This window comes from Nestor notabilis, unplaced genomic scaffold (genome assembly GCF_000696875.1).
Source record: "Nestor notabilis isolate BGI_N333 unplaced genomic scaffold, ASM69687v1 scaffold14369, whole genome shotgun sequence".
NCBI classification, from domain to species: Eukaryota; Metazoa; Chordata; class Aves; order Psittaciformes; family Psittacidae; genus Nestor; species Nestor notabilis.
The window spans coordinates 30,135-44,202 of record NW_009944209.1 but is presented as its reverse complement, the minus strand read 5'-3'; the positions used below and the strand labels follow the sequence as shown (position 1 = coordinate 44,202).

The window sequence follows — 14,068 nt, the reverse complement described above, 5'->3', positions numbered from 1 at the left end:
GGTGGGTGGGGGAATAAATGTGGCTTTTTTTTTTGAGGGGGGGGGGGGGGGGAAGCCTTTGAAAGTACCTGAAGAATAGCAATTACCTGAACACTTAGGAAAAAATTTCACGACATGTATAAAATATTAAATGGTATTAATTACAACCCACTTAAATGTCACCAAGTTACCAGTGGAGTACCTCAGGGGTTGATAACTAGGGCTGATACTGTTTAACACTGCCATTACCAACCTAGATGCTGGGACAGCATGTATCCTCAGCAAGTCTGCAGATGATACAAAACTGTGAGGAGTGGCTGATGCACCTGATAGTTGTGCTGCCATTCAGAGAGATCTGGACAGGCTAGAAAATTGGGCTTAGCGGAATCTCATGAAGTGGGAGGAGGAACAACCCCATGCACCTGTACACACTGGGAGCCAAGCACCTGCGAAGCAGCTTTGCAAAAAGAGATCTGAGGATCCTGGTGGACAACAAGCTGAACGTAAGTCAGCAATGTGTCCTTATAGTAAAGGCTAATGGTATTCTGCATTAGGAACATTGCCAGAAGGTTAAAGGAGATTATCCTTCTCCGCTACTCAGCACTGGTGAGGCCACACCTGGAGTGCTGGGTACAGTTCTGGACTCCCCAGTGCAAGAGAGATGGACTCACCAGGAAAAACCCAGTGCAGGGCCACAAAGAATTAAAGGACTGGAGAATCTTTCATATGAGGAAAGGCTGGAGAGAGCTGGGACTGTTTAGCCTGGACAAGGCTCCAGTAGGATCTTGTTCAGAAATACCTGATACGGGGGAATGCAGAAGGAGCCAGACTCTTCTCAGCAATGTAATGGGACAAGAAACAATGGGCAAAAACTAAACAAAAAATATAGGAAATTAAATGTGAACATGAGAAAATGTTTTTACTGTGAGGCTGGTCACTCTGGAAAACATTGCCCAGAGAAGCTGTGGAGTCTCCATCTGTGAAGATACTCAAAACTCAACTAGACACAGTCTTGGGCAATCTGCTCTAGCTGAAGGGGTTGGACTGTTTCATCTCCAGAGGTCTCTTTCAACTAAGTGATCCTTTCATTCTGTGAAATAGCAAAGTAAATACATCCTACTTGTGTAGCTCTGCAGATTTAGTCTCCAGTCACTCAGAACAAAACCCATTTATTTTGGTTAAAACACCCCTATTTTATCCAACCAGCTAGATGATCAAGGATACTGGATTTCTAACAGTATTGAGATGATTAACTCATATTTGGTTTGCTCATTTTCAGTTACTTTCAGGAAGAAATTCATTAAATGCTTGCAAGGACTCTGGCCTTAATTTACAATACCTAATACTGCAATCTTAAGAACCCTCAACTTACACCAAAAAACGTACTAGATGACAGTCTCATTAGCTCTTCATAATGCATGCACTATAGTGATCTGACTAGTTATACTATAAAGGGAGGTGTCTAGTGAGAATGGGATCTTTTCCATTACCACACACTTGTATGCAGATCTTAATATTACCATTTTAACACTGTATAAAATAAACTGCCTGTGCAGATTGGTTTATCATCTGGGCTCCGTACTGACACTCAAAGGCCATGTATGTATTTGTTATCTAGCCAGTCTCACTGAAAGCTCTATGCAGGCATGTCTTTCAAAAGATTGCGCTTAAGCTTTGAATTTCACTGCACCACTAAAGACTCTGCTGTATCTTGCCTGTTGCCACTCTGCAAATGGATACTTGATCTTCTTACTGACAAACTGGCTAATGCGCCTGTGGAATGATGAGGGAAGAGGGAAGTTCACAAAAGGTGTTAGAAAATATCACAAGGAAAATACCAGCTTTATTTGCCTAAAACCCCCCAACCACCCAAAAAAAACCCAACAAAAAAATCAAACACCCCCCCCCAAACAACAAAACCTCTTCTCCAAAACCAAAAAACCCACAACAGATGTTATTCCTTACCTGTATTCTTGATGCTGAATCAGATGCAGAATGTATTTATATCCACTGCTCTACCTCCTCCAAGATACCCAGCCAACATTGTAAAAGCATCAAAAGACATAGTCACATGAAAGAAAGAACAAGCTTATACCATATGTTTCTGCCCACATCAATTGCAAGAAATTACAGGAACGTTCACGTTACTGTAATGGATAATTAATCTTAAAGTAACAATTACATTCTAATGTTCTAAGAACAGGCTGACCATACTCTATAGTTCCTGGTTATTCACCAGAGAAGTCCTTTGTACGTGTTAAGAAAGCATTAAAATACATTTTTCAAGAAAATTCAGGTCACTTTGCAATACAGTAGCTACAAAACATTTATTTTTTTAAATAAAAACATTTAAATCAACAGGTTTTGTAAAACAGCATGTCAAGTGTTTATCTTAATCTCTGTAGTGTAAGCACCTTCAGTTTTATGCTAAAACAGCCAACATAAATTATTATTTGGTCAGGCCTACATTGAAATAAATATACTTTTAACCAAGACAGATCACTTAATGTATACCAGATTCTCATACCTTTATAGAAAGTTTCTCTGGTGACAAGTGAAATACAGACTGTGAAATCATGATTGCAATACGGTCTTTTTTTTCTCTTTTTAATTTCAGTGAAGACTGGCCTATAATTTTAAACTATAAAAACGATTATAAAGCACTACAGACTATAGCTTAAAAAAATCCCAAAATGCCTGTATCACACAAGAGAAATATTTGAGATGGCTTACCTAACCTGTCTCAGAATAAGAGGTGGAATACAAACTCCTAAATGAGTTACAACACACTGGGCTGGTCATATCATGCCCACTCTTATGGGGGGTGGAAATTACCCACTTAATAGGAACAGAAATCTTTGTTTCATTACAAGAGATAAGCCACTGATAAGTGAGAACAATACAGCTCTCAAAGGGCTTTTTATGCAGATACTATTGATTACAAAACACAGGGTGCAAAATTTAACATTTAAAATTATACAAACCTTGAAAGTACAGAACGCAACAGAAGTTTACAAGTCGAAATACTTCAGCACCTGAGATTTTCCTGTAGAAAGCCAGATACTTTCTTCAGGCATATGTAATACAATCAACTCCTTTGCTTGCGGTATTACACAGGAATAATTGATCAAGAAAGAGTTGAAATATACATAATGTTCAAAAATTCAAATTAAGCCTTCAAGATAAATCTGCTATCAAACTATACTTTTTGATCCATGTGCATTACCTGACTTGACTTTATGAAAACATTTTGTATTAAAATTGGAATTGACTTAATTTATTTAAAGTGTTCTGATGAAATTAAAGTTTAAAGACAAAGAACAGTATGCAACTTGAATCATGTTGACAAACACTAAGAACACTGAAATAGAAACAGGTTTGAACAAAATGTAATAATCTGCTATGCAAGCATGTATTTTTACAGACAAGTAGTGGTTACGTCTTTACTTTTGGTAAACTAATACTTTATTGCTTTCATCTTGAGAACTGGGAAGTTGCATTTTCTATGTTCTGCTCTGTGTGATTAAGACTTCATGATTTTGTATGTATAATTACCTGTTATCCTCAAGGTAGGCACTGTACTGCATACCAGTCTTAGAACAGAGGCTTCTTTTTTTAATCCCTTGGTTTTGAGGCTTTAAACAATTGTGTATTCTATTTAACAACTGCACTCCCAGACCCCAGAGTAAAGAAGAAGAAAGCATTTAAAACAAAGGTCTCAACAAAACAGTATACTGATGGGAACACAGCACTTTTATTCTAACATGATCTAATTTCATTTATGGAAACTACTTAAATGTCAAATGACACGCAAAATTAAAAGACTTCAAATAGTGGAATATGAGGGATGTTCCTCTAAATCTAGAAATGTTTTTGTCAGGGAAAGTACACTGTACATTTGGTTTTATTTAATCACTTAGTGATACTGTAAAAAATTAAACTATCAGTGTTATCAAGGTTAACATTCCTCCCTCCACAATTAACTACTTGGAATTCTCTGGAACCTTTCTATCTCTGAAAGCCAGTCAAGCATATCTGTTTCTGTCCTTCAATTCCTAAAGAAGAATAACCAGGCACTCAGTAGTAATTTTAGGAATAAAAGCTGCAGAGATTATATTGAAAGTTTTAATATTAAATTATCATAGTTTTAAAAATCTGAGTGCAGTAAAACGCAACTCCGTCTCACTGAAACCAAAACCAGTCATCCTTAAACCCATCATCTTTCCTCAATAAAAGGTGCAGCAGTTTAAGAAACAAGAGGGGCAAACCCCTCCACAAATAAAAAATTCCAAACCAAGAATATTGTTTTCAGTGCAAACATAGTAGTCTTCAAAAGGTTAAGAGTACAAATATTTACGTTCCAGTGTATCCTTACCTACAAGGAATGTTGTTTCACATTATAAAGTATGTCAAATACCTTTAATCCAATTGCAATACTGAAGTTTATCCTCTCAAATCGATATGGTGACTGAAACCAAAGTGTTTATACAAGCAATGTAACTTTCTGGAGACACTAATGCACACAGTTGAAAGCTCTCACAAAACCCAAGGGTAAAACCTCACAATTCAGCTGCTAGTCCTTAACCAATTTCACTTTCAAATGCCAAAAAGTAACCAGCTACTTAATGATCAGTGAACAGAGCCTCCCACACACCAGCAGCTTAAATCCCCTGCCCCCATCCCTAATTCTACAGGCCACAGAGGAAAGCTGGAGAAAACCACTTAGGCAATACTCTTCTTGTCAGAATGCAACCTTACTGTATGGCATTCATTTTTCCAATGTGCAAAAGTTACATTTCTAGAAAAATCCCTCAAAACTTCTGTGACACTGCAGAGGGGGGTGGGCATGTTATTTTAGTCATTCAAAATATACTTATAAAGTTCTCCTAGTATACTATTTTGCAGCACCCTGCTTTTAGAGTTACTAGTTGGGTTCCAAGCAACATTTGAAAAAGGCACCTACTACACTTTCTTAATTAGCTGCCCATTTTAATAATTTTGGTACTTTTTGTCACAGTACATCAGGAAACAGCAGCACAAAGCATTAGATGGACAAGAATTTTATATTTGTTCCCCTTTAAAAAGCAAACATTTTAAAAATGAAAGGCACTCATGACAGAAACTCCCTCTCCAGTTCATATATAGATGGTCGACAAGTTTTGCTCTTCATTCTACATAAAGGCACAGTACAGTCTCTGTTTTGACCTTCCACATCAATATCAAGTAATGAGGGCATGTGGCAGTTAGTTCTTTCCTCAGTATCTGGCAAGAAGGTAACATCTGAATCTACATTGCCCTCTAGACATTCAGAGTCTTTAGAGTTTGGTTTAATAATACGTGGAATAATCTGCCATGAATCGATTTTACTTCTTAGAGAAGAAGGTCGAGGCCTTGATATAATATTGACAGTGCTTTGCTTTTCAGTTGAAACACCGTGATTGCTTCTTTGCTGAACAGACGGAGAGTGCAGAGTTCCAGTAACTGATAGAACTGGTATTGTGGAGACAACATTGGTTGAAGCAAATCCATTAGCTAGGAGAAAGGCGAAACAAAAAAAGCCAATTTAAACCATGTGACTTCTTGATTTCTTTGCCATTTAGTAAAACTAGGTTGCTGTAAACACTAGTGGCTTTTTTCCCCACCGGAAAAATCAAGAAGCTTGTACATTTGCGGGGGATCTCCTAAGTAATGACCAGCAATCCTCAAATAATGTTTTTGCATCTACGCTCTCTGCCAGAGGCCACAATTTTTTTGTTGCTACAAGAGATATATAGAGAAAGCATTAACCTCCCAGTAAGTGGATGAACATTAACATTAAAGCCTCAGAAATTTTTCCGGTTACCACAGTATATTACTATGCACAAGTATATTACGTCTGCATAGAGTACCATGAAGAATATTACATTTAAGCCAACAGAGAACACCAGTACTGAAAATTAGAACTTCTTTCTGAAAAGTCATTAATTACAAACTTATCCATTTACATGAAAACCAGACAAAGATTTTTTTTTTATCTTAAATTTTTATCAGCAGTCTAACTTAAGGATTTCTGGAACATGTGACATAACTTCTAGGTCAAGTAAGCACATCAACACTTACCAGGCTTGTTTTTCTTGCAGTTAATAAATGTGCAGTACTAAAATGATGCTCAATCACTCACCAAAGTGGACTGTGAAACTATATTAAATAAGCGTACTCTCAGCCTCAGTAAGTCCACAACACCACAATGCATGCACCTGACACAGTCTCTTTTTATTTCAGCCTTAATGCTAACATAGTACCTTTCATGAAAAGCAGGTTCTCAACAACATGAAAAGACAAGGGAAACCTTTTTTTTTAATACCTGAGTAAAAATAGATATTGCCTTAAAATGAACTCTCTCTTCTCCTTAAATCTCCATACCCACACTCCTAACAGGATACTATTCCAAGTGCAGGTAGTTTAGACAGGGTTCAGACACAAAGGGCTTACGCCCATGTAGTTATGGTGGCTCAGCTAACACGTAACTGTAACAAAAATTTCAGCAACTCATTAGTGAATGGTTAGTTTCTCTATATTTTCTGTTCCTATTCTTAAAAATCCCCTACATGTTAAGTCCTTAATTACCCACCTGTGGTCTGAAAATTGTTCCCATCTGATAAGGTTCGCCTGTGACCCAACACACATAACTTTGTCACGGAATCATTTTGCAGATTTTGAGATTCTTCTTTCTGACAAAGATCAAAAGGCCGATTTTTCAATCGAGTAGAACCTGCATTAGAAGCCAGCTGTATCCTCTCTTCTCTCTTACTTTCAGAAGTTTCAGATAAAAAGTCATCAGTAGAACTACATGGACCACAATCATCAAGCACAGTGCTTACAAACGCATCTTCGCTGTCAGGCTGAAGTAAACATTTTGTGGAAATGGAGGGCATAGAGAGAAGATTCACAGTATTTGCAGCTGGATTTAGGGTTGGAACATTTGTTTCCTCTTTCTTGGACTGTAGTCGTGTAGGGCTGGCACTCCTGCGAAATATTGAAGCACGCTGAAATATTCCATCACGCTTCTTCTTCTCATCCTTAGGCAAAAGTTCATCTGGACCCTGTGGTCTGTTCAGCTCTCTGATATCTAAGCCCAGGGCAACAGATGCAAGCAGGACAGCACACCCGTACAGCACTGAATCAGTCTTCTTTTTCTGCAGCGTCCTGCTCAGACTGTTTGTAGGTGTCATTTGAGGAGTACTATTTGTAGAACTAGCAGAGGTTCCTTCTTCAAAGCTCTCATGTTCTACTGTATTCTCTCCCTGATCATCTTTCCACAGAGGTAGGTTAATATAGGCCTGATTTGGCAACTTAATTGGCTTTGGTCTTTTACTGTCCAAACCTTCAGGGAGAAGTTTCTTATCAATACAGACACCTATAAAACATTACAGTATACTTTAAGATTGCAATTCAGCTATTTTGTTACTGCATGTCTGTACATGCACATTATTATTTCCTTCCACTTGCAGAAGGATTAATCTTGAGGTATAGTGTACACCCCCATTCAGATGCAGTCACAAGTTCAGAGAGACTCAAATTGTAAGATCCAGAAACACATCCTAAGCCTAAACCTCTTCATGTTCTCTTGAAAGTCTTTAAAATAGCAGAAGTACCATTTTGCTACAATTTCATCTTTTTAGCAACACAAAAGCAAACTATTAGAAGAAACTTGCAGATCAATCTTCCTGAGTATACAGGTTAACTGTAAACAAACCATGTTTTCCACATCTGGAAGACTTATCTTTATTTTAAGAGAGGCTTAATTTATCTCCCAACCTTTATGCGCTCAGTTCAGTTCAAGAGCAGATCTTGTCTTTGCATTTTCTGTGATATTTGAGATTTTCAACACTTTTGTCATGCTTTTCTAATAATGTGGAAAATATTTTGGTGTATGGACTACAGTTAAGTAATTCACTATATACAGTCTGCCAGATAAGATCTGGAACACATTCTTCACAACACTTTCAATGAAGCTGTGTTCCAAATCCAGTGATTTGCTGGAAGCTTTTCCAGCCAATTCATTAGGTCACAGTGTTCTGGAGTATAAAGTAAATCTGACACCTAATGACATATATAATGAAAGGTATAATTTGACTTGCACATGTTATTCTACTATAAACTACTAAATGCTACAGAATAAACAGAAATATTTGAAATGCAAATATGTAAACTTGTGTAATCCTCTCTGTACATAGGGGTTTAGTAGTAAGCTAATATATCTGTAAAATGACTATTTGTGAAGCTTGATGAAGACGAAAATGCCTTTTTTGTAGGGGGCAAAAAAAAACCCCAACCAAAACACAACAGTGTCCAACCTGGCAAAAATCTAACCACAGGTACGGACACCAACTTATATCATTTGGTTTTTTTCCTGACACTGGTAACTTAATTTTCTCAGATAAGAGACTCTGTAGTATAGAAGGTGTGTGTAAATCTGAAAATTATAGATATTGTAGAGCCATAACACATTATAGTAGCAGTCATAAAAACCAACATACAGCTATAATGTTCCTGATCCTTAGGGGATTAGGTATGTTTTTCCTTATAACTTACTTGTAAACCCAAAAATGTTACCTAAACAATTTTAGGATTCTAAGTCTACATATTTTTTCTGGAAAATTTAGAGAATAAACAAAAAAAAACCAACAACCAAAAAAACCTCACCACCACCACCTAAAAAATGGTGACTGCAGACCTCATATACCTATCAAAAACATGGAGAAAAAAACCCCACATCTGTGGTACTGCTCACACACCATGTGTATTTCTTAGCTGCTAATGATGGAAATGTAAGGATTTTAACAGTTGCGTTTTTAATAGATAGTAATTTTCCTGTGCAAAACAAACCCTATCTTCTGCATAATCCTTGAGGAATTCAAGCAACACAACACTGGAGGTATACTTAATGCCATTAAATTGCTTTTTCAAAAATAGCTCTTACCTTGGTCCACAAATAGTGAAGCTAAAGGAACACCCTTCTGATTTTTCATTAGAACAGTTGACCAAGGGTTGCTGCCATCTGAAAGGGGTCTTATTCTGAAACAGTAAGTTATTCTGATATTACTATGCTTATACACTTTGACAGAAAATTACCAAAATCTTTTTAAACTATAAACATGTAGTACTTAACTTGAAAACAGTAAAGCTTTCCAAAGGTAAAAAAAATTATATAGAAGAAAGTCATATGATTATAAATTAAGACATGCCCTGTATCTAGTATTCCTTATAAGATGAAAATTTCAAGCCAATGAAAACCAGGCCTTGACTACCTAAGAACAAAAGCTGGTGAAGACTGGACAACAGTTTCACTGAGTCAAAGAAATGATGTGAATATTGGATATTTATTAAACACTGTAACTTTAAAACAACCAAAAGTATCATAATGCCAGTTTCAGTAGATAGCCTAGAACCAGCTACTGCCACAGGTAAACAGGTGGATGACTACCAACAAAAAACCCAAGGTGCTATAAAGAATTTTATTATTAAAAGAGACAAGGAAAAGGATCTCTTGCTTCAGGTAGAATTGCTAATCTCCACTTCTGAGTAATCAGAAAAAGTGATCTTAAAGTGAAGGTGTCCAACTGATTTTTCAGAACCCTTTCAACCCATGTTTATTAGTGTAAATGATGTTGCTGGAATGACTTGTGCTTCCTGTATGCGAAGTCAGTCTTCCTTAATTGTACTGGAAGTACCCACTGGGGGCCACGCTTGTACTTCCTCAAGTCAATGTGAGGAAGGGCACGAAAGACAGGCCATGAATGTCTGGTATGCATTAGTAGCTCAGCATCCCAGCATGTTCCAAGTCTCAAAAAAACAGAGATAAAAGGTAATAGATAAGAGCCTCTAAAACTTTAATATAAGCAAGCATTTTATCCTCCAGTCTATGTGGGAGAGCTACTTATTGTTAATGTAAATTCCTAAATTAATTAAAAGGTAGGACTGAGTTTTAGCTGTAACTAGAGACTGCAGAACATCTCTCACTCACTGCTTTTTAGTGATTCAGTTACCAAGAAGGTTTAGTATTATCAAACAAACAAAATGTAATAGACATACTTGTCCTTACAATCTGCACGATCCTTGCTTTGAACTGAACTTGGTCCCCATGTACAACCTCTCTTTTTAAAACTTCTCTTCACATCTTCAAACTCTTCTTGGTGATAAGTTGTGCTCCTTCCCCAAGTTCTGTTACTTTCATCTGAAGTTACTAAAGATTGGATTTAAAAACACACAAAAAAACCCCCTGCATATAAATAGTATTTCTAAAATGAAAATATTTTGACAGAGTATTTTCTCCACTGCAAAACAACTTTGACACCGTAACACGAGTGGTAGACAAAATTTGAGATATCTTTTCTTTTACCAGAACCACCAGGCAAACTGCACTGATCCAAAAAGATAAGCAAGCAAGAAAAAAAATTTATGAGCTGACCAGAGACCCAAATTAAAGATAAGCAGTGAAACAATCACATTTTTCATGCTTCATTTAACTGAGAACCTATATTTAGATAATTCAGACAAGTGAGTTAGACTGAGCACTTAAATTCCAATGAAGAAACACACGCTGTGGAACAATTGGTATTAAAAAGAAACAGAATATTCCAATTGTGACAATCATTAACATTTTCTTTCTCACTACACCACAACAAATTATACTTTTACAGTGTCTAACCTTTATTAAATGCTTAGTCTGTCACTGTCTCCACTTAAATTAAACACAACCAGCACCTTTGAAACATAATGAAATCTTGCCTTTTTTCATAACCCCACTGGGAAGTTCACATTCACTTGTGATATCTACATCTTGCTGGTACACATATACACTGTTTCTTCGGCCATTAGTTGTGTGTGTATCTGTTTTGGGAATCACTGAGGAAAAATTGAGAGAATGTAGCAGAAATCTTAGTCAAGTTGATTTCAGAAATGGAACTGTTTCACTTATATTTTTTATTTTGGGTCATAGAGCCCAGGTCTATAAAGGAATTAAGCATCTTCTGATAGCAGGTTTTCACTGTGGGGTTTGAAGGATCCTATTTCTAGGACCAGATCCAGGCAAGCAGATTTTTACATATGACTAACTGGAAAAGTAACTCGCTATCTACATAGCCGGCTTACAGCTATGATAGTGAGGCCTAATAATAAAAAAAATAAAATACTCTAGCCAGTTAAAACAGCATGATAAATGAGGTGGTTCTGCTGCTCCTGCACTGCGAAGTGCTCTCCTCTTGCCTCAGTGTACACCTTCTAGCCAGCACAGCTTCCCCTCCAGGATAGCACTCCACTTGCCTTCTTTATACTCACATTTTCAGTCACATTCCAGGACTTATGGCAGATATATCTTACTGAGTGTCCTCCTCCCTTTAAGTCATCTTTCAAAATCAGCTCAATTTGTTTTAATAACAAAATTTACAATTAAGTAGATTTTTATTTTAACTTTAAAAACTTCTGGATTTGGAAGCTAGACTTGCTCATGACAAAGTGAAGCAATCAAGTAACCAATTGTTAGATATGGCTGTTCCAATCACCTGTATTTGAGCAAGTTCTCTTGAAACAACGATGCTTTGAAGTTAAATCAAGATAAAATGTTATTGTGGGAAAGAGAATTAATTTTGCACAGGTGCAGATGGGTGTGGAAGCTAAACTGTTTCAACCAGATACTCCTGAGAGATCTGATAAGCTTTTAGGTAAAGTCTAGGGATCCAAACTCAGAAACAGAAGTGTACTGCTTTTAAAGGAGAGTCTTTATGTTGTCTTGTACGTTCTAGTCCTACAAATACAAATGCCTGCTCAAATAAAAAAAAAAAAAAAAAAAACAAAACCAAAAAGTAAAATCCCCAGTGGCACCCAGCACAAATGCAAGGAGTGGCACTGCTATAGCTTACATAAGGCATTAAAAAAAAACAACCCTCAAGTTTCCAGAATCATGCCAATACCAGACACTTGCTTCATTTCCAAGCATTTCCATACAGACCAAGGAGAATCAAAGATAAGACAAGACAATCTTGTTTACATGTTATGATGACATCTTACTAAGAAAAACCTTTCTTACCTTTCTGCAGTAAAAAAAAGGAAGCAACTAAAAAACCCTCCACACAGTTTGAGGTAGGAAAACCAGTATCAACACAGATGCTGTGTCAGCTAACTTTCGGGGTGGGGGGAATAAATTTCCTTTCATCTTAAATTTTCATTAAGAAAAGCAGGACAGAGTTTGTCCACCTCTCTCCTTGATCCATAACATATGGTAGTAATGGTCTTTGCCCAGGTAACTGTATCAGTTACAGTTCAAACAAATAATAAAGTTACTGCCAGAAAAGATATCACTTCTCCTTTAGACATGAATAATGAAAAGGCAGGGATATTCCAAAGGAGATGAGAGATCTGGTTCCTATCCAAACTTTAAACAAAGTTTCAGGTTAGTTAAAAAGTAATAATAATGAAAAAAAAAAATCTTTAGTTACAGAACAGTATGCAGAAAAATCCATTTTTATTTTCCCTCCTCCTTATTTATATCTGATAAAGACAGATGCTGAAGTAATTTCCTTCAGAGGTGACTACACTTGCAGGAGAAGACCGTCACCATCCATAAGCAATCAGTCAAAACAAGTTCCACTGATTTTATACAAAGAAAGAAGCTTAAGGCATTCTACTCTGACTAGGATAATCAGACAATCTACTTTGCACAAGGTATCAGACAGTACAAACGCAAGCAGTGAATCCTGCAGGAACTGTTTTCTATCTCTACGTAAGTAATTCCCAAATATAAATGCAGGCTAAACTGTAACAGTATAAAAAGTTTTCTTCTATATTCATGGTACCTCCAGTACATGAACACATCTTGCATTCTGTGATCAGTATACATGGAATAATGTAGACCTACAAGCAGATTCACAATTTTATTTTTTGTTTTTCTTGTTTTCAAAAAAACTAAAGCAAGCTTTCTTTTTTTTTTTATGGTTTTGTATTTGCTTAAAGCTTGCTCCTCTTTTGACATAAGCGAGCTGGGCTGCTTGCTGATACTTTGGCCTTTCCATCTTACACAACTCCCTTTCTCTGAATCTTTCTTGATTTCCTTTATCAACTCCAGTATCTAATAAAAACTTTTTTTCCATTTTACATGGGTTTTAAACATAATGCTTTGCCTTTTGTCATTATAAATTTTGATTCTTCATTGTTATATCCCAGTTAGTTTACAAATGAGTTCCTGAAGTTATAAAAAGATGATTTAATGAATTCACAATAATATTAAATTACTGAAAATTAGTTAGTATTTTAGCAAAAATATCCCTCCCATCAAAGAACAAGTTGCAAATGTTAGAACAAGCTAAGGGACCTGGAAATAAGACAGAAATCTGGCTGGAATCAAATACTGCTACCAGTGTTTCAGTAAGTATATAGGACAAACAGTCTCTATTGACCAAATCAACAAATAGAAATGGAGGAGACTTACATTGTATAGCTCGAAGACGAGGAATTATTGTGGGGCTGCTCGATGGACTAGAGCTGTTACTGTTTAAACTCCTCCTCTTATCCAGATTGGGGGATGCCTGCACTGTTATTTTGTGCTGGAAATCTGTAAAAGAGTAAACCAAATCAGTTTTAATGTTCTAAATAAACAACTCTTCAGATTATACTGCTGTACTACTTAAAACAATTAAAGCTAATAATGAATTACACTTGATAGTGTAAGAGATGTTTGTATTAAAAGCACTGACAAACTAAGTTTTAATGTAATAATTCAGATCCTGAGCCAAACAGACAGGATTTCACACCTTCATAGACACTGTATGATAGATTTGCACTAACATCAACAAAAGCAAGTAGGTCCAATTGGAACCAAAATGAGATACATCTACATCAAACTGTTGCTAAATCTTGTTGGTTGTCACAAAGGTAAAGAAAAATCTCAGTGTTTCATCTCAAATCAATCAATATTCATGGCAATCAGATTAGCCTTATTTTTTTAAAAAGCAATTCACATACAACGCAAAAAGTACTGTTTACAAATAAGTCACATCTGTGCACATATCAGAAAAGCAGGACAAACTACAGAATTACAATTTTTTTTTACAGC

The 14,068-nt window shown here is 36.4% G+C and overlaps 1 protein-coding gene across 1 annotated transcript in view; it reads right to left on the bottom strand.

The window, feature by feature from the left end:
* Window positions 1–5,029: 5,029 nt before the first annotated feature.
* The window catches only part of LOC104411811 (mitogen-activated protein kinase kinase kinase MLK4), a 21,962-nt gene continuing 12,923 nt past the window's right edge, over window positions 5,030–14,068 (bottom strand). The window contains exons 5-9 of the mRNA XM_010022333.1: window positions 13,445–13,567; window positions 10,054–10,204; window positions 8,942–9,036; window positions 6,590–7,375; window positions 5,030–5,511 (exon numbers count right to left, since the gene is read on the bottom strand). Coding sequence (XP_010020635.1) covers window positions 5,090–5,511; window positions 6,590–7,375; window positions 8,942–9,036; window positions 10,054–10,204; window positions 13,445–13,567 — 1,577 coding nt within the window. The 3' untranslated portion in view covers window positions 5,030–5,089. The remainder of the gene's footprint in view (window positions 5,512–6,589; window positions 7,376–8,941; window positions 9,037–10,053; window positions 10,205–13,444; window positions 13,568–14,068) is intronic.